The sequence below is a fragment of the Maniola jurtina genome, chromosome 23 (genome assembly GCF_905333055.1).
Source record: "Maniola jurtina chromosome 23, ilManJurt1.1, whole genome shotgun sequence".
In the NCBI taxonomy this organism is placed as follows: Eukaryota; Metazoa; Arthropoda; class Insecta; order Lepidoptera; family Nymphalidae; genus Maniola; species Maniola jurtina.
In genome coordinates, this window is record NC_060051.1 from 9,766,818 (window position 1) to 9,788,357 (window position 21,540).

Consider the following 21,540-nt stretch of genomic DNA (forward strand, 5'->3'; position numbering starts at 1 on the left):
TAACAAAAATTAAACACTGCTTATAAACATTTCGGTCATACATTCAATATGTATAAATAGCAAGCATATAATTTTTCGTTAGTAAGAATCTAAATAGATAGGTCTAGAAGTAGTGTCATCCTTTTTACAAAGTTCTCTGCAGAATAGGATAGCATGATTTATCCATTTAGGCCCTTATTGCTCCTATACCGTCGGTCGCACGTACAACGCAACCGATGTACGCGACCAATATCAGCGAACCTAAATCCACATTTGTGTAACCGAATTAGGACTTGTATGAAATGTGTTTAATGTGACGAAGGAAACGGCACATTTCATACATTTTACGTACCCCGATATCGGATCGGATAGTGGGAACGCTTACGTATCTCCCGCGTTCTCTTGACGAAACTAAAGCTAGAGTGTAAGTTTTTGAGTGAAGGTGCAAACACATTACTGCATTGTGGTGTATTGAAACACAATTTACAAGTCTACAAGTTTGTAGTGTGACACGATGACGCTCGAGGCACGCTATGATTGGTCGACCGTCGCAACACAGTAATGTATGCAACTTATGACTATATGCTGAAAAATTACAATTTGCTAACGAAACACTCGTTTTCAAAACCCGCTAGGGACGTTGTGCGTGTTGCCTTAACTTACAACTTAAAAACTTATACTCAGCTCTGGTACAAGCGAACACAGCGTCAGTTTCCACTCACAGCATACTTCACGGGAACCCTGTCCTAACTGTTGTCGTGATCATGTAGTGAAAACGTGCACTGTTATTTTGATCTGCATACTGTGTTAAAAGAACCATCACCCCCTCATTCATAATTATATAAAAAAGATGTTACTAGGTCGGGAGACAAGCAATTCTTATAAGCGGCTACCCACTGGCTTCATGAAATGTATTCTCAAAATGATTCACTATAGATTCATTTGAACACTTTGTAAAACTTTATAAATAAAAAAGTTTCTATTCTATTGTATTTTAAGGACTAAATTCCCGTGACGTATGCTGCGAGATGAGTCATTTCGTCCTTACGGCTAACTGTAGTCGCTTCGATGTGATCCCTTCAACCGCTTAACTTTACCCTAACCGTACTCCAAGGTCCTAGCACCGAACTTTGATAGCTACAATGCAATAATCACAATCAATTCCGATTTTCTGACATCTTTAACTGAAAAATTGGTTTCAATCAACTTTATACAAGGAACTATAAGCTTAATTTACTGTGATCCACCTAAACACAAAACTGAATGGTACAACGTGCAGCATGCGATATGCATTACCTTCCCTCCCACTATTAAAGAAGCAGGAAAAGCAAGCAAATGTTGGTGGTGTGTATTACTTGCTTTTCCTGCTTCTTAAGTAGTGGGAGGGCGAGCGGCGCATATCGCATGCTGCAAGTTGTACCATACAAATTAGTCTATTTTGGTGGATAAGTTAAGTTCTTTGAATATCTTGGAATTTCGCAAAGCAACGCCTGTTTCTATAATCTTTAACTATGAAATGACGTTTTGACATTTATTATGTCAATCAATCAAAATGTCAAAAATTGTCACCCACAGTTTAGCAGGTAGAGCGTGTCTATTTTGAAATGACGCGCCCCACCACCGCAATTTACACATCTAAGTCAACAAAATTATGTAGTGGGGCGCGTCATTTCAAAATAGACAAGCTCTACCATTGATGCAATGATTGTGATAGTCGCAATGTAATAATAACAGTTCGGTACTTGTACCGCCGTACTCGAATGCCCGTTCAACAACCGGCCAATCAAATGATACTAACAATAACACAAAGTCAAATCAAAAAACCGTTTTAAACTAGCCATATATAGAAATATCCAAACATTTTAGTATGCATTGAAAGAATTCATCTTTTCCGAGGTTATCCATCAATAATCATAAAATATTCTTTCAAGTCCTTCCTATAAAACTGAAATATACATTATGCGAACTCTATCCTGCGCGAATACTCAACAGTGAACGTTCTGTGTCCAGTTTTTTTTTGAGTCCAAACCACTATTGCCTTTCTATTACATTTTTTTATACATTCAATTCTCAGGTACTGGTATTGCTTAAATGTAATTAAATGAACTCTTTTTTGTTTAGGTCGTATCTGTGGCGGTGAATGATTTAAGCCTGATCGGTAAAGCATACTAAACTTTAGTTTTCCTTAGTTTACTTAAAAGGTAAACAATTAGCTTCTCGTTGAAATTCGTAAGAGACGCACTATACCTTGTTGCCGCGAACTGACAGTGAAATTATGATAATATGAGTAAAAAACTCCATCAGGCCATCCTCCATTTCTCCGAGAACGTTTCTGCGATATGTTTATCTTTTAAGCAAACTAAGGTTGAAATCTGCAGAGCTCCTTAAACTTTGCTTAGAATTAAGTTTCAGTTAAAACGAGACAGATTTATGCCAGCGGAATAACGCTGTCTCGTTTTAATAGTGTCTTCAGTCTGAGCAAAGTCAAAGTACGCTCTAGAGATCTCAACCAAAGACCAACTACTTGGATTGATACTAAAAATACTAGCGCCTTGAGTGTAAATTTTTAAACGGATCTAAGTCAGGAGTCTTCATGACTCGCTTCATACAAACGCAATTTTGTTCTCACTTGAACATTAAGCAACCAAAGGCAATTAAATTTTGTAGACACCTTTTAGAAACCAATATCTGTATACTAATATCTGTGTCTGCCATTTGCCAGATTTCCGTAAAAAAATCTAGTTTTAAAGTTACAGGGGTTTAAATATTTTTATGTAAATCCTTGAGCCTGCGTAACTTTCAAACACAATATTTTAACTGAAATCTGGGAAATCACAGCCATGAGTTCCTAGAATGTATCTAAAAAAAGTTTGAATGGTTAATATTCAAATGAGAGCCAGATTTGTTTGGACTGCACTGCGAATAAATTCCACTTAACTTACTAATAACTGAAAATATTTTTACTAAGATTTATCAAAGTATCTTACATTAGACGAGCAGAGCTGTTAAACTGTAAATCAGAGGTGTCGCTCATTTTCACTTTCCACGCAAAAATATACACTCATGGCTAAGGTTTATGGAAATTAGATAAAAATCCGTTTAGAAATACATAGAATATAAATTCAACTGTGCCGATTTAAAATGATAGCAATGCTATATCCGGTCAGGCGTCTAACTCAATGCTATGCCATATACTGAGGAACTATCTATGAATGAATTGTCAGAATCTTCTACGCACTGCCACTGGTTTTTAGAGGGTTCCGTAACCGAATGATGCCAACGGTACCCAAGCCTCTGCTGTCCGTCCGTCCGTCTGTCTGTCATGAAGCATAATAGATAGTTGAAATTTTCAGTGTGTATTTCTATTGCCACTATAACAAATCATAACAATTTCAGAATTGCTGCCATGCAATTTAAAAAATACGTCTAGGTGTTATCTTGTAAGATGGCACGGAAGCTTTCGTGGGCGAATCCGAATCACACTTGTCCGATTTTTCAGTACATATAATATTTTTCTTCTTTTTTCATCATGTTGTTTCAGTTTCCTAAGCGTAATGCTTGCGTTAGGGCCCGATATTAAAGTCCGCTATCTGAACTTTAAGTTATTGGGGCTTATGATTCAGAGGCTTGATATAGGGCGGGCGGAGCAGTGGCAGCGCGGGGCGGCGGGCGGAGGGCGGAGGCTGCGACGCCAGAGCGAGCTCCACGCGACATCAAACATAACGCACAGATAAATTATCTTTTAGCAAAACATCAATCAATATCAGAAATATAATTAAAACTAACGTACTATTATAACTCTCTGAATTATTTATTTATTCTTATTTTTTTTTACTTTTACGTTTCCAGTATTCGATCAGTATTCTATTAAGTGCCTATGAGGGAGCGGGAGCGGCGCAGGCGCTCGTCCACGTCACAATGATCTATTTCAAACACCTTGCATTTGAGGATACCAAACTATGATAGCAATTGGTTTCACCGATTATTGTAGGTCCTTTCGATTGGCTGTCACGATATTGGTACGACTCCACTGTGCCGCAAATGATTCGAAATATCGCTAATTCTATCGTTCCACACATTTGCGCTAACACAAATATTGACGCGAATATACGTGTTTTTTGTAAATCTCGCGGGAATTCTTTGTTTTTCCGGGATATATCTAATACACCACAGGGAGGACTATTACTGTCTGTATCGCGCCTACCGGCCGTCTCATTTGTCAAACTTATCCAAAAATTCGCCAAACACAAGACGTTTGCCGTGTCCCGAATAGTGTGGCCAGTTAATTTGCCGAATGTCGAATAATCGTTGGCCGAACTCAAATCATTTGCCAAATCTCGACAATCAAGCCGTACCATATGACTACTGTAACTTAGCCGAGCCATTGTATCAATTTATCAAGACTTTACTTTGAGCCAATGTTAAAGAGAATCATGGCTCTAGAAGCTATTCTTGCAAATCAGACATCCGCTTTCCGGAAATCCTAAGAGAGAATTACTTTTACTTTACCTTAAACCTTAAAATCTATACAAGCTACTTATTTAAGTTTTTTTTTCAAATGACACCTATTATCTTGTAGACTTAATCGCATGCGTATGCAAGAATACCTTCCTTCTAATTTACTTAACCGCCAATTAATTCTTAAGCACATCTGAAGTTTAAAGTGATTGTTTATTGATGTTTCTTTCGGTTTCTTAATAGAAATTGAATCAGAAATAGCGGTGGTATATTTCAAAAGAGTTTTTTAAGTAGTCCTTCATTAAATATTAATGTTTTTTTTTTGTATTTAAGGTGTGCTTTGATGTGTTGTTTGTGTTTGATGAGGGTACTTTTGATTTTTTACATATGTGACGTGAACGAAGCGAATGAGTAATGAATATTTATAATAATTGACTATCACTTTAGCCTACACACTCGCGACCAGACTCTCAAAGTAACGTTCCAAATGTAACGGAAGCATACTTAACACACGCAACGCAAACAACGAAACGCAACGCGTATTCAGGATAATCTAATGGAATTATTTTATGTATTATGGGACAAAGGTCAATGCGAACCCTATTCTATAGGACTTAATAGGAAACTTACAAAATGGCGGACAGCATTCGGTACGCCGGATCATATTCGATCGTCTGTTAAAGTTTACTTTCGTAATATGAACCTTAATGTCTAATAAATAGGGTTAGGTATGTGGCGAATCACAAACGACTGTCTGTTCAGACTATTACCGATAGGCTTGTCTATTACTAAAATCACGTGATTCTGGACATAGAAAATGCTCAGATTTGATTTGAATCACAGCGCGTCGCATTATATCAGGCGCGTCGCGTGTAATATGTATGGCATCGTCTTAACCTATATTTAAACCACACACATACAACTCAAAGCAACGCATAATACTCAGAATTAATATATTAAACTATATGAAAATATGAAATTAGATTTAACGCTATACTTATTAAATAAATGCGAAATGTTAATGTCTTTAGCGTTGGTTCGTTCGTAAAATCGTCAGTGGCAGTGTTAAAGCCGTACAGTGAGCCAAGCTTAAATGCGCACTTGGGTCACATAACTATAAGGCTGAGATTTGTACAGCAACTTGCAATTTGTAACTTTAAACTTAACTTTTTTGTAAGTATATCATTACAAAGTGCGCTTTAATACAACTTCAATAAGTACTATAATATAGAGAATCAGTACTTTTTTCACAGTAAAATTTTTAAGGTGCCCTTTAAAAAGTAGTAAAAGACTGACCTATTCAAGAGTAAGGTATACGAAGGTCATAATATTAGGGTTGTCAAAGTTAGCACGTTCTCACCAGATGTTAAGATATAGCGCAGTCAAAGATATCTTCCTGTAAAACGATGGAAGATCATATTTCAATTTGAGAAAAGTATATTTAAAATAAATTGTGGACTGAATAAAGACTGGCTAACATCAGAAGCGCATTTAAGTTTAGCAGACACTGTAATTAGAAAACAATTGCACGCACAAAGTGAATCGACCGTGAGACAACGCGTACCTTGAGAGCCGCTAAGATAAACGTCCAGACTGATTTCAGCGAGGTGTTGGCATCCAAACACAGTTTGTCTGAACAAGACTTAGATTTGTGGACTTGAAATTTATTTTGTCTGCATTACAACACTTTTTAAAAATCTACTTTTATGGTCTCCTTTTTTATAATTTTGTTGTTGAGATTTGAGATTATGTCAACATTAAGAGTGATATGAGCGTGTGGGAGGAAACCCCATTCTCCATCTTAGAACCTCCCAATATACGCGGCCACGAAGGGTTTTAAGGTCATAGCTAGGGTATCTTAAGATTTCCTACCCAATAACAAAAAAAAAAGAAAGGTCAATGACTAAACCTATGTTTATCTGCCAGCACGTCGCAACGAACATTACACAAAACAATAATAAAGCGATGAACAGAGCCGGGAGGCGAGGGCCGCGCGGGGGTGCGGGGGCGGGGCCGCGGGGCGAGGTATCACAGGAGGCAGCTTCGAGCACTCGGCGCCGCCGGCGGGCCTACACCACGTTATCTATACCGTACTACTCGGCCAAGCAAAGTTTGCACCTCGCGTCGATTACGTCACCCTGACGTTTAGGTACGGTTTGCGAACCGTACCGACCGACAAGACGACCGCGGGCAAGTGGCAGCGGCACCGCACTCCAGCGAGGTGCAAACTTAGCGCGACCGAGTTACAAAACACACCTACAACGGCGGGGAAACTACTGAAGCTAATTCCAGCCCCAATTTTGTTGGGGTTTGGTATCTCCAGTAAAAGTACCCTTATAGGATCACTTCGTCTGTCTGTCGTGTCTGTCAATGTGAAGGAAATCAAAACCTATAGAGTAGTTCCAGTTGACCTGGAATCATGTTTAACACGTAGCAATGTTTTAGTCCTTTTATGACATGGCTAGCAGTTTTTGTTTATTTGGCTTTCTGTTGGACGAAGGACGAGGAAAGAACCGCAAAGTAACAGATATATAATTTGACTAGAAGAAAATGGACGATCTACTGACGGTCAATTTATTATCAAGTTACTTAGCCAGTACATTTACGATCTAGGCACTAAAACAAAGCTATAGTTGTAAGCTATCCAGGGAAGTTGGAACTTCGGGCGACGTCAGTCTTGAGGCAACGAGGAAGGGTTCGGAAGGGCCCGCCGGCCGACAGAACACAAATTCCGAAAATCAAAATCCCGTAGCGTTACACCCACCACACACTACTGCCTATTGCCGACGAATGGCACGCGACACTAACTCACACTATGACGATACGATACGATATATATAACCACGCAAACATCTCCACGATACTATACTCTTCAATTAAACCACATCGTAGCAGCGACGAATATATTTCTTTTTTTATTTATTCATTTATTTAATCTCTTCTAAATATAAACTCTGTAAATCTTAAACGTCTATGGAACTAAAATTATTTATATTTTGTACCATAAATTGTTGTTAAAATTAAGCCACTAGTCGCGGGGAGGCATCCTGAGGCTCCCGTGGAGCTTGAGGGGCCCGGGGGCACGGGGGCCTCCCCGCGAGCCCTCAACAGACAAGCGGTACGAACACCGGACGAGGTTCGCAGCGCGGCCCGCGCCCGCCGCCGAGCGAGACAAGACGAGCGATGGCGAACAGACACGAGCGAACGCGAACAGACACGAGCCACGCTCGGCTCCGTTCGGCTCGACTTCCTCGCCCGATACGCGCGGTTTCGCCGACTCCCGGTCACAAAGAAAACTATCCTAAACTTACGATAGAACGAGAACGCCGCTCCGGCTCCGAAATATATTTACTATTTATTTATTTATTCGTATAGTGTAGTGTGATTTATATAGGTATTTTTACTTTTTTTTTCTTCTATATTTTAAACGTTATCGGACGTCACCAACTTATCCCACTCTATTAAAGGGGTTCGAGGGAGAATGTACTGTAAATTAACCTAACCGAAGGACCGTTTTAGACTGCATCGTATTTGTCCGATCTTATTCTACGAGTGTATTGTTCTGACAATTTATTGGAACATTTCAAGTGCTCAAAGAAACGTTTCACTGAAGAAGACGTAAATCTGTCATTTCATACTCATGATTTACATATCCATACAAATTTGACAGATAAATTCAACTCCAATGTTACATTAGATTTGTTGACTTGAAATCTTACAATTTTGGTGTTTGTATTTTATTTTTCCAAGATGCAATCTAAGAAGTCGAACTATGCCTATGGATCATTAGGGCGACGATACACTAAGTTACATTTAAAATCCTACCACGACAGCTTCCACAGATCACGAGAGTCGAACGTTACTGACATAACGTCAAGTGTGGAAGCACCTCGCACGTAGTACTAATGCTTTACAATTAGGTACACATTACGATGCTGTCGAAAAAAAATAGTATTGAGGATTAAAAATCTGTAATACAATGTCTTTAGTCCCTATAAAGAAAACATGAAAATAGAATTATCTCTAAGTATACTTTTACAGACCAAAAAATCTAGGCAACGAATTATATTATAATAGCTGCTAAAACAGGACAGAGTTTATCTAAAGTAAAAACAATGATTTATATAAAATATGTAGTATGTATATATGTCAGTATGTACTTCGTAACCGTAACACGGTTGTTAGCGTTTCGATGGTCGGGTACAGACTATCAAATAAATATACAATTTGTGTCTAGTTTCAGGACGCATACTATCATAAACTATGTAGTTATACGAAAATGAAATCTCTATATTTTTAGGCTGAGATCTATATAGAATTTATTTAGAGTTAAAACGGGACAGGTTTATGTCTCTGTCTCGTTTGAACTCTTAAGTAAAATCTAAGCCAAGTTAAAGTACACTCTCTAGAGAGAAGTTTGATTTTGCTCAGACTTAAGTTTTAGTTAAAACGAGACAGATTTATGTTAATGATATACCGCTGTCTCGTTTCACCAGTGTCTTCAGTCTGAGCAAAGTCCGCTCTACAGGTCTCAGCCTTAGGAGTTTACATTTTTATTGCAACTAGTTTAGGCTATTTTGCATTCTGTAACTTTAACTTAATACAACGAACGAGCTGCATAGAACAATAAAAAATAGTGTTGACAGATGGCACTGTCAATTACAAAAATTCAAATATAATATCATAAAATCATACTTATGATTACAGTTTTTATCGAGAACAGTGTCGTATTTTCGGGAACATAATACGGATGACGATATTTACACAGTACAATGGATTTTAAACTATATCGATGTCGTGATAAGGTTCAATTTTAGTCGGCAGCCGGAACCGGCGAAGCGATGCGAACCGATACGAAACGAAGCGAAGCACGGGAAAGCGTAAATTAATTAACTTAATAACAAATACTCGCTGCTTTTGAACGTGGATTTAAAATGGCGGGCATTAATGGTAAATACCAAATAACTTAAAAGATCAAAAGTGGGATTCATTTATTAATTAAATAATTTCAAAAAGTATAAATTCAATTAGATATTATTAGAAAAAAAAAATCAATTCATCATAGAAATAGGATTTACCATATAACATATTTTTATATGTAAAGAAAATAATACATTCGTAGAAATTCCTAGATAAATCTTGTTATGAAAATAAACTTTCATATATTTTGTTAATTGTTAACAATTAAATATTGTACATTTACTCATTTATATAATTCAAAATCATTTAATGAATAATTGTAATATCTTTGTTTCTTTCATTTAGAGCAAATAAGTGATTGATTTGAAAAAATGCCTCTTTTTTAAAAGTACCCTCAAATTCGCCAGTAAATCCACAATCCGAAGCAGTGAACGGAGTCCTTAACATGTATTAGTAACGCAATAAAATATAAAACGATTTTATCACTAACTGACTCACTGACTGAGTAGATAACTATGTACCTACTAAAATGTAAAACTCTTAACAGCCTAAATTTTTTTGCTGTATTTTTGTATATTTTTTATTTATTTATTTAACTTTTAAGAGTACAAAATGTTACGTCGCTATGCCACGAAACTGCAAGAGCAAACGCGCATGATCATATTTACTATAGTTTTTTTTTAATTTTGTTACATTTTCTATACATATTTGTTTACATTTATCATTATTCCGTTCATTTCTGTATCGAGTTTTCATAAAATAGGTCATTAAATTCAATTAGGTCAAAATAACGTCAAATATTTTGAAAACATACATAATATACATGTACTGTTCGAGCAAAGTAAATGATTATGGTATCGATATCTCATTTTTCAAATCGATTTTCTTAAAAAAAATCGGTCACGCACGTTCATTCTAACAGCAAAGGTTGCGGCGACGCGTCGTAACGATCAGACAGACAATCACAAAATGAGGAAACGAAATATAGATGCATATAAATACATTAGTAAGAAGTAGGCACGCCCGACTCTGTCACACACACTAGCCTACGCGCACGCACACATGCACACATTATATACACAAGCACACACGCTCAACGCTATGCACTGGTTGGTGAAACCAAATGTAGGTAATAAAAAAAAAATCGTACTTATAAATAATTCTCCATGTTCTTTGTATTTATGGCAAAGATATTTTTGATCTCAAGTCCATATTTTATACATGAAAAAATCAAAAAAAAAATCGACATCTCTTTTTTTCATCAGTTGATTGGTCTGATTGATATTTACAATGTCATTGATTATATTAGGATATAAATTGGCAACCTTCCGAAAGCGAATATTCGAAAATTAAATACGTTTTTAGGTATCCAAATTGATCTTTGAAGAGATCGTACTAAGCTGTTTCTTTTCATATAATTTTGTGTTTACTAATCAATGATTAATTTCATCAATGATATTTCCTCAGGTTTCGCCAACAAGTGCTAGCGCCACACCAGGGTGCTAACGAACCAACTTAACCTATCCAGAGGACGCAGCCACGGCCACACTAGGCGGACAACCCACCCACACGTCGACATTGCCGACACCCACACTAATATCAATAAATCATTCTCCTACTCGTTGGAAACGCACTGTGAAATATTTCTACCAAATCCCACATACATGGTTATTGAAATGAGAACTTTTTTAGGCGCGTTGGGTGATTTTGGAAGGTGAAAACTTCAAGATCGCATAACCGACATGCATTTATTATTTAATGTTTGAAATTTGCTCCTTGACGCAACCTATTTAATAAATGAATACAAACACGGATGCACGCTAACGCTTAGGAAGAGCGGAGTCTTCTGACACAGGAGTAGCTCCTACTCCTAAAAGAAGGCTCCGGACCTGTGTGTTACTGTAAACTTAAGTTATATGAAATAAACTATTTTTAAGTAAAATATGTTTAAGTTTTCACTTGTATCGACTCTACTGACTATGCAAGGCTACGTGATTCACCCCGGAAATATTCGCGCAGAAATATTTCACCATGCAGACTCCGGCCTAAGCCAAGATATTACTTACGATTCCTCTCAAACAACCCTAAAATTATAGTTAGCTTAAAATTATTTAATACACAGTATTTTTTTGTGTCCACCCATTACTTTTTTTTTTGATTTATCAAACTTTGCCAGTCTTTTTAATTTAGAAATCACCAATAATAATTGCCAATGTGGAAAATTTCGTTCCTAATTTTATAGACACTTGGTCTTTTTTTATAAAATAAGAATAAGAATATAAACACTTATATTATGTTTGATACACACCGTTAAAATTACGCAAAGATTAGTTTTGTAGCCAATATAAAACCGCCAAAACATTTTAAGCTCTAATAAAGTACACCTGTTGGTGCACCTAAGATATTATGTTTAAACTACACTTTAAAGTATTGAAAATTATTAAAATTTAACTTTTCATAGACACTTTTTAATTTTTTTTTAAATTACAAAATTACCGTTATTAAAAAGCTCACCCTTTCCCGTGTTTTATTATGCCAATATTTCGCAAATTTTTTTTTTTTACAAAATTTTGCTAAATCATAAAGATCAACGATTTAATTCATTTAAAATTAACGAACTCTTCGAGTTTTGGTTTTAAATTATTGCGTAACTGTGTCTCTATTTCGTATAACTTTCAGTTCAAATTTTACTCTACTCCCAGACAATGCCAAATATTTTAATTTTCAAAAATTTTTTAGACATCCGTCTTTTTAAAGTACAAAATGAAACTCTTGGAGTTTTTCGCCAACAGTTTGCGCTCTAAGCGCTCTGGATTTAATCCGGGATGACGTCAGACGTCAAACTTAAGTTAGGGTATAAAAGTATATGTAAGGGTATAAAGTTATATATAAGGGTATATAAAGCTACAATGCGGCCGCGGCCCGTCCCGCCTACGACAATATCACAGCAGTACGCTCCCCCCTGACGATTGAGTGTCGCCGCCTAGCCGACACCCTCCCCTCCACTTGCTTCTTCACTCCCAACACTCCCTCAGAACCTCCCTCGATACCCTTCCACTTCCCATAACTCCCCTACACTTTCCATTCACTCCTCTTTCCTCCCCAATTCACTCCCGAAGCGTGTCGACAAACAGCAGATGTATTACGCGCCTGCAAACACCCGGTGCCAATCTGTCCCCCAGACTTGCCGAGGCTAGAATCATTTCAATACCCAAGCGTGGTGGATTCCGGCTCTATATTAGGTAGCGTGATAATGGCTGATACTCTTGTATACATTTTACGACTCAGTTGAACATTATCTACAACAGTTCAGTTCAACCAAACTGACAGAAGTAAAAGTATCTCTCAGTTATCACTTTATATTTCCTTTATATTTTGAAGAGCTTTTTAATCATGTAATTTATTTTGTGGGCCATTGACTCGGCCCCTTATTATCTCAAAAGGTCAGCTTATTTTATTAGCGCTAGTCAATAAAGAAGCTTTAAAAAAGTTTAAAAAGAAAGTTAAAAAAAGTAGTTCAGTTATTATATCAGTGTCTAAAGGCAAGGAAATTATTCTACCCTCGGAAATCCCCTCCCGTGCCTGTTCAAACATTTCAATCAATGTAAACAGACAAAAACGCTAAAATTAAACAATCATGATAATAAAAAACACATATACCTACTAACTAGATAAGTGGCATTACATTATTTTATCTCCCGTAATTTTATCATTTATTATGTTTTATTTTACAAAACTACCGCTGAGGATGCCTCGATAACCTTATAGTTTTAATTTCGCACAAAACCGAACCTTGTCACTGCTTACAATCGTTCCCCGGTAGAAATCAGTTGAAACTTAACGAAACGAAAATCAAATATTTATAATATGACTTATACCGAAATGGCTTCGGTAGCTAAATTTCACATATACAGAGACGGACTCAAACGTCTTCTGTGCATCAAACGCGTACGAATTATTGTTACTGCAACTCTATATTTTACAAATACTAAATAATTCCAATGAATTAACAATTGGTATTATTTATATCAAAGAATTAATCAAAATGATTGTTAGATAGTCCTAAATTTTTGATTTCTGTATTGACTCTATGTAACCATAACATAGTTTGGCGAAAATTCTACTTTTCACGTTATACATAATGGACAGTCATTTTGAACTGACTTTTCAAAAGGAGTCACAACTTCCCTGATTGTTGTTAATGAAATACAGAATATAAAATTTAGGAAACTACGATTCAAATTATTATTCCGAAACGATGATGTATTGCGTTAGTTGATTGAAGTATTGTTTAGATTGTATTTCATCAACATAATCAAAATAAATTATAAGTAATTCAACTTATAAAGTATTAGCAATTTTTGCAAGGATTTATGCTTTTAGCACACCAACCATTGAAATGGGCAAAATTCAAAAAATTTAAAATTCAAAATATTTTTATTCAATTAGACTTTTACAAGTACTTTTGAATCGTCAAAAGCATCTACCAATGGTTCGGGATGCCTCCGACATATACAAGTTATGCTGGAAAATGTGTGAAAAACTTCACAGAGCGTACCAAGACTTAAAATTGACTATGCGTAAAATGGTGTATGTGTTGACTGATGTCTCATCACTAAAATGACGTTCGCTGTTGCTATTAGCGCCAAAATGGCGAAAATCAAGTTGCTTCAACAGGTTTGCAATCGCAATTCCAACGTACTTGTATTAGTCGAGGTCAGGACACCGACGCACGTCACAAGCTCAAGGTGGTAATCGTTTTGCATGTGAATGCGACGATGTGCTTAAATCGTAAGGTCCAGTTTTCGTCTAAGCAGAGTGGAGATGTGTTCAGTCGACCAATCAGATTTTATAAGGATGACGTGATAACTTCTTCACATCATCTATTAAGAATCCGATTGGTTGACTGAACACATCTCTTCTCCGCTCCGCTTCGTGGAAACCGACTCTTAGAGAAGAAAACGCTGAAATCAACAAATGTTCCATTACGAGACTAAATTAAAAAAATTGATGTATAAGCATTACCTAGTCAATATTAAATTCCCAACTACGCACAATATAGAGTCGCGAGTAACAGAATTCCGACGCATCCGATCCACAGAGGACGTCCGCCGTGTCGCTCCGAAACGATCGACGAATTCCCCGCCCGATGTGTGCACGTATTTACACGGAGGAGTATTTGTTTGTGTGAAGGGGTGTAAGCGTCTGGTCGATCGCGCGACGGTCGCGCGACGGCTGCGCGACGGCCGCGCGACTGTCGGGCGACGGGCTATGTACACGCAGTGTGGCGGCGCGCTCAGTGCGGCACGCTGTCGCATCAAATCCGCGCGCCCGCCGCGAATGGCTCCTGCAAATGTATTACACCGTCAGCAACGTTCGTCTTTTCTTTTTTTTGTTAGCATTAGAGACAAACAGAGACAAGAAAGTGAGTTGCATTGTCATCCAGTTCCAACCTATGTTCAAAATTTCAAGCCTCTAAGGATGTCACAACAAGAACCTATCAAAATTTCAATTTTCTAATCCCAGTGCTTTAGGCTGTGCGGACATTTGTTTATATGTATAGATGTGTGTGTGGGTATTAAGGAATAGTGCAGGGTACTCACAACGTCCCTGGCGGGCTGCGCGCTGCCGGCCCGCGGGCCCCCCGAACCGCTTCCGCCCTGAAATCATACAGTACAAATGTACATCACTTTTGATTTTTCGCATCTTTTGTTGCTCTAGCGGCCAGTGGACTACATTGTTCGGATGAAGCTCACACTGCAAACGTACATTGTTAGTGTGCGTTGCGCGACTCGACCGCGACGGGGTTTACGAGAAGCACTATCGGCTGCCGTATGGGGGTCCTCACCTGATGGTGTTCGGCGGAGTCGGAGTGTGCGCGACTCATCTTGTCGCAGTAGTCGGCTAAGATGTCACGGAAGCGCGTCCAACACTTCTCCGGGACTGTGATTGCTGTGCGGAAGTTGCTCTTTACCTGAAAACCAACACCATACGCGTGGAGAATACAACACACACATAGTATACAATCGAAGATTATGTGAATGATAAAAAAGCATAGATTTGAATCGCTCCAGCAATGCGCGGCGCTACAATTGCTTGTATAGTATGGCATATTATCGTAAATTGAACAGTTGACAAGAGTAAACACCGAGTTTCTTGCTGGTTCTTGGTAGGAACAGCATTCTGAACCAGTGGTATATTATTTTGACGCTTCTTTTGAACTTTTACAAGTGCTTTACTTTAAGTTTACTTTAATAAATATATATTCTATTCTATTCTATTCATTAACAAGCTAATACGTATAGCATGCCTTCCACATGCCACGGTCTTGCACCGCCGCCAGCTAGCGGCCCCTGCAACTCGTTTGATGTGACGTGGTAATAAGTAGGGCACATGCCCTACTTATTACCGCGTCAGCTTCGCAACCCGTTGAGCTATGTCGGTTACTCTGATTCTCCTACTGATCTCATCATTTCTGATTTGACCACGTGGAGAGAGCCCAAGCATAAGTTCTCTCTATCGCCCGCTGAGTGACCTCAATACCTTAATAAAACTCTGAATCAAAATCTTTTTCAAAGAAACTTATTAAAGCTGTTTCGATTCAAAACTACTCAAATAAATATCACTGAAATAGTCTGCATGAATCATTGATCAATAACTTGATTCCTCAAAGAAACAATCCCATTTTGACTTCAAAAGTCATTAAATTTATTAAAGTCAGATCTAAAAGTATTCATGTAATTCATATTAATATTATAAAATATGTAAAAGTGTCCCCCGTGTCTCTGTTATCCTTTAACGATTTTGACAAAATATAGTACAAGGATAGCTTGCATCCCAATGACAGACAGGATACTTTTTATCTTGGAAAATCGAAGCGAAGTTACAGGCATAATCCAGTTTACAATATTCCATTTGGAAATAATAACATTAAGTTGATGGACCATTCCATATAAAAAATTTAATATTAACTTAATAACTATTAAAAATATATTAATATGCAATTTAAAAATATGAAAATTGACACACACATCATGATTGATATAATTTATGATAGCTTCAGCATTTTCTAAGACAAAAGACTTCTTAATATATTTCTGCTTGCATATGAAATTGATGAAAATCAAGCGATAACAAGATTGGGATATGATTAAAAATTAAATATCACTTGCTTTAACGGTGCAGGAAAACATAGTAAGGAAACCTGCATGCCTGAGAGTTCTCTATAATGTTCTCAAAGGTGTGTGAAGTCTGCCAATTGGCTAGCGTGGTGGACTACTGCCAAAGCCGTCTCATTCTGAAAGGACACCCGTGCTCAGTAGTGAGCCGACGATGGGTTGATCATGATGGTGTTTTATAGCAGAGTTAAAATATAAGAACTCTCATTCATCGGTGAAAGTGGCACCAAATGGGGGGGTGTAAATTTTATTAGAAACCCCCATTGGAAGTAGCTAAAAAGCCAGTTACTATTGCGACGGAATGATAACATACGAACAAGTCAAACTAATAAAAAGCTTTTTAAAATAAACCGAAGCATGCGGGTAGTAACACAAAACGTATGACTGTTGAGGGGGGGGAATGTTATGGACGTATATGACATGCATAGAGTAGTGTGTCTGGCGCGAAATTACTTGCAACGAAGGTACCACCTCGCTGACTTTCATGTAGATGCCGCGGTTGTTCTGGCCGATGTCGAAGTAGAAGTTCTTGTTGTCCACGCGCAGGTGCCGCCCCTCCGGCAGCTCGCCCTTGAACCTGCGCACACACCCCACATGTACCCCGCGCCTGCCACTAAACATACGTCTACAGCCTTGCTACATTATATAACAGAAAAAAATTGGTTGTCTGTAAAGTCGGTTTACTGACGATAGTTGAACGTGACAACAAAGGCCGATTGTGCTTCTTTGTCGCTCGTTCCGCGCTCTCGCTTGCACTTCAAGCCTTACATGGAACGCCTCAGAGCGAGGTAACGCCGCATGAGTCATGTTTTTTCGTGCGTGCAGCCGGCTCTATCGAATTACAAGACGTTGTCACGTCAAAAAATGACAACATACTATCCATACTATTATAAACGCGAAAGTGTGTCTGTTTGTCTGCTAGCTTTTCACGGCGCACCCTTTAAACTGATTTTGATGAAATTTTGTACAGAGATAGCTTACATCCTGCGAAAGGGTATATGTTACTTTATATTCCAGAAAATCAAAAAATACCCTCGCGGACGAAGTCGCTGGTACCATCTAGCATTAAAATATATTACTAATATAAAAATCGGGTGTCTTAGGGAAAATCTTGATCATGCGATGCAATTCAGGAAGTGGTTAGGTAAAATAGAAAGTGGTCAGGAAAAATAGAAAATTGACAAGTTCTGGGGAAGCTGGGACAGGTTTTATTTTAAATTTATGGACTAGCGGTTGGCTGCAATGCTTCAACGAGGATTGATTAGCTGTAACGTCGATTAAGGAAGGGAGAAGGAGCTTAAAAGGGACTTGCATAGAGGAAAGGTTAAGCATGTTGCAGTAATGGGGGAGTAAAGGAGAAACAGAGGCAATATTTGCTTTTATAACGTGATTCCGAAAGAGTTTTTAGATTTCCCATTATACAAATTTAAACAGCGTGTATTTGTTATCTCTGAAAACAGAAGGAGCGTAGCACTGAGCAGCTATGAAAGGAAAATAGAAAGTTGGTAGAGATGTAGGGGTAGCTCGGGGCGAGTGGAGGAGAAAGTCGCCCACCTAGCACGTTAGCTCTACGAGACACGCCCACGCGGGTTATCTTTCAGGTGTAGGAAGGAGTAGCGGAGGACGAGGGCACGACACCGATATGAGCTGTGGCAATAATCACGTGGTCGCGTGCACGGACCCGCCGTCGTCGGTGCCGAAGTCGTCCAGCAGGTCCGTCAGCGCGTCGCGGAACTCGATCATGCCCTGCGCCGGCAGCGCCACCTGCGTGCGCGGCCCGCCGCGCGTTATCGTCTGCGACACGCGCAGGAAGCGCCCCCGCGAGTTCTCCTTCAGGTGTAGGAAGGAACATCGAGAGGAAGGAGTAGCGGAGGACGAGGGCACGACACCGATATGAGCTGTGGCAATAATCACGTGGTCGCGTGCACGGACCCGCCGTCGTCGGTGCCGAAGTCGTCCAGCAGGTCCGTCAGCGCGTCGCGGAACTCGATCATGCCCTGCGCCGGCAGCGCCACCTGCGAGCGCGGCCCGCCGCGCGTTATCGTCTGCGACACGCGCAGGAAGCGCCCCCGCGAGTTCTCCTTCAGGTGTAGGAAGGAACATCGAGAGGAAGGAGTAGCGGAGGACGAGGGCACGACACCGATATGAGCTGTGGCAATAATCACGTGGTCGCGTGCACGGACCCGCCGTCGTCGGTGCCGAAGTCGTCCAGCAGGTCCGTCAGCGCGTCGCGGAACTCGATCATGCCCTGCGCCGGCAGCGCCACCTGCGAGCGCGGCCCGCCGCGCGTTATCGTCTGCGACACGCGCAGGAAGCGCCCCCGCGAGTTCTCCTTCAGGTGTAGGAAGGAACATCGAGAGGAAGGAGTAGCGGAGGACGAGGGCACGACACCGATATGAGCTGTGGCAATAATCACGTGGTCGCGTGCACGGACCCGCCGTCGTCGGTGCCGAAGTCGTCCAGCAGGTCCGTCAGCGCGTCGCGGAACTCGATCATGCCCTGCGCCGGCAGCGCCACCTGCGAGCGCGGCCCGCCGCGCGTTATCGTCTGCGACACGCGCAGGAAGCGCCCCCGCGAGTTCTCCTTCAGGTGTAGGAAGGAACATCGAGAGGAAGGAGTAGCGGAGGACGAGGGCACGACACCGATATGAGCTGTGGCAATAATCACGTGGTCGCGTGCACGGACCCGCCGTCGTCGGTGCCGAAGTCGTCCAGCAGGTCCGTCAGCGCGTCGCGGAACTCGATCATGCCCTGCGCCGGCAGCGCCACCTGCGAGCGCGGCCCGCCGCGCGTTATCGTCTGCGACACGCGCAGGAAGCGCCCCCGCGAGTTCTCCTTCAGGTGTAGGAAGGAACATCGAGAGGAAGGAGTAGCGGAGGACGAGGGCACGACACCGATATGAGCTGTGGCAATAATCACGTGGTCGCGTGCACGGACCCGCCGTCGTCGGTGCCGAAGTCGTCCAGCAGGTCCGTCAGCGCGTCGCGGAACTCGATCATGCCCTGCGCCGGCAGCGCCACCTGCGAGCGCGGCCCGCCGCGCGTTATCGTCTGCGACACGCGCAGGAAGCGCCCCCGCGAGTTCTCCTTCAGGTGTAGGAAGGAACATCGAGAGGCAGGAGTAGCGGAGGACGAGGGCACGACACCGATATGAGCTGTGGCAATAATCACGTGGTCGCGTGCACGGACCCGCCGTCGTCGGTGCCGAAGTCGTCCAGCAGGTCCGTCAGCGCGTCGCGGAACTCGATCATGCCCTGCGCCGGCAGCGCCACCTGCGAGCGCGGCCCGCCGCGCGTTATCGTCTGCGACACGCGCAGGAAGCGCCCCCGCGAGTTCTCCTTCAGGTGTAGGAAGGAACATCGAGAGGAAGGAGTAGCGGAGGACGAGGGCACGACACCGATATGAGCTGTGGCAATAATCACGTGGTCGCGTGCACGGACCCGCCGTCGTCGGTGCCGAAGTCGTCCAGCAGGTCCGTCAGCGCGTCGCGGAACTCGATCATGCCCTGCGCCGGCAGCGCCACCTGCGAGCGCGGCCCGCCGCGCGTTATCGTCTGCGACACGCGCAGGAAGCGCCCCCGCGAGTTCTCCTTCAGGTCCAGGTAGTACCGTCGGTTGTCCTGCAAAATATGCGCCGTTATCACACTATACAACGACGGGGGGTACTCCGACCCGAGCCACGCATCTGCCGCGCTGAAAAGTTTTTTTTGGTGCAAGGTTGCAAAGTTGTTTTTAATGCGAATGCTTGTATTGAATACCGAGCACGTGAATGATTCTAAGGTTGAACCACAATGAAGCGAATGGGCCAAAAATATAATCCTGAGCGTAGCGAGGAATTCAAAGGTACCAGCCATTAATTTTTTTTTATTCAAAATATTTCATTTCACTTCATCAAAGAATTTCAGTTATTTAGGTTATAGGTACTCCTACATTTGCGAGAGTTTGAGCCGTTTATAATAGTGTACAATTTTAATACAAGAGAAGAAAGCTAGATTTTTCAGTGCATTCTAAACAACACGTGTTATAATAACAATAGCTATTTCAGGATACCTTGAGCATCATCTCAGATTTGAGTTTCCCGTCGTCGGGCACGTTGTCGGGGTTGGGCGGGCCGAGCGACGAGTAGAAGTCGCTAAAGCTGGACAAGTGGTCGCGGAACTCCGCCGCTGTGGACATCGCCAGGAAGATCTGGCTTCGGCGCCCGTCCGCGCCGATCTGGAACCACGACACACATTTAAAACTCTACTTTATTCACTTTAACATATGGTTGTGATTCGTAAAATAACTAATGTTCCTCCCGACTAAAGTTCGGCTTTGGCGGCTAATTTCACCGGAGACTAGCCATCTTCGCAATAGATACCTATTATAGGGCACAAATGCAAGCACAAATATGGATTTATTCTCTATTCCGTCACTCTTGTAGACTAATGGGATGGCAATCTGACACGAACGAAGAACGGACATATCGGGCGTAACAAAAGGCAACAGACATGTTTTCCTTTCCTTTTTCTTACGGTTCCCTGTACTTCTCCTTCTATCTGAGTTACTTTTTTCTTTCTTTCCGATTTACTTTTGCATTTATAATAAAAACATTGATCTAGAGTATATAAAGTGTCATAGTTTATTGGAATTCAATTAGCGGGTCGCCCTGTGGTGGTCTCTTAGTCTACAATACCCAAATCTTGTGCCAGTCGATTACGATATTATCGACCACGTGTTATCTCGATTACTATTATATAAATACTCTTATCATAGCGTTACATAAAGTGATAGCTAAGATAGCAATCAATTTGTTTAATGGACATAAATACAATATTAAAATTGAAAGTATTATTAAGACCTATACAATTATTATCGGTGATCTATTAAGACTTATGGATCACTCTACGACCATTTCCATCACACGACGAAAACGCATCCTGCCATCGGACGATAGTTGCCAATTAGGATGACGCCTAAGTCTGCGGCCCAGCTGAGAGCGGGTGCGTCCTGCGGGGGTTAAGTTTCA

General features: G+C 40.8%; 1 protein-coding gene across 6 annotated transcripts in view; it reads right to left on the bottom strand.

Moving 5' to 3' along the window:
* Positions 1–4,128: 4,128 nt before the first annotated feature.
* The window catches only part of LOC123877281 (transcriptional activator protein Pur-alpha), a 32,735-nt gene continuing 15,323 nt past the window's right edge, over positions 4,129–21,540 (bottom strand). Inside the window, exons 4-9 of one of the 6 annotated variants that reach the window (XM_045923907.1) lie at positions 20,583–20,747; positions 19,974–20,152; positions 17,007–17,112; positions 15,206–15,331; positions 14,961–15,017; positions 4,129–14,704 (exon numbers count right to left, since the gene is read on the bottom strand). In XM_045923907.1, the coding sequence (XP_045779863.1) occupies positions 14,675–14,704; positions 14,961–15,017; positions 15,206–15,331; positions 17,007–17,112; positions 19,974–20,152; positions 20,583–20,747 (663 nt within the window). In that variant the 3' untranslated portion in view covers positions 4,129–14,674. Of the gene's footprint in view, positions 14,705–14,960; positions 15,018–15,205; positions 15,332–16,988; positions 17,113–18,198; positions 18,690–19,973; positions 20,153–20,582; positions 20,748–21,540 lie in introns of those variants that run through there. The other 5 variants (XM_045923906.1, XM_045923911.1, XM_045923909.1 and 2 more) reach the window with 5 other exon arrangements.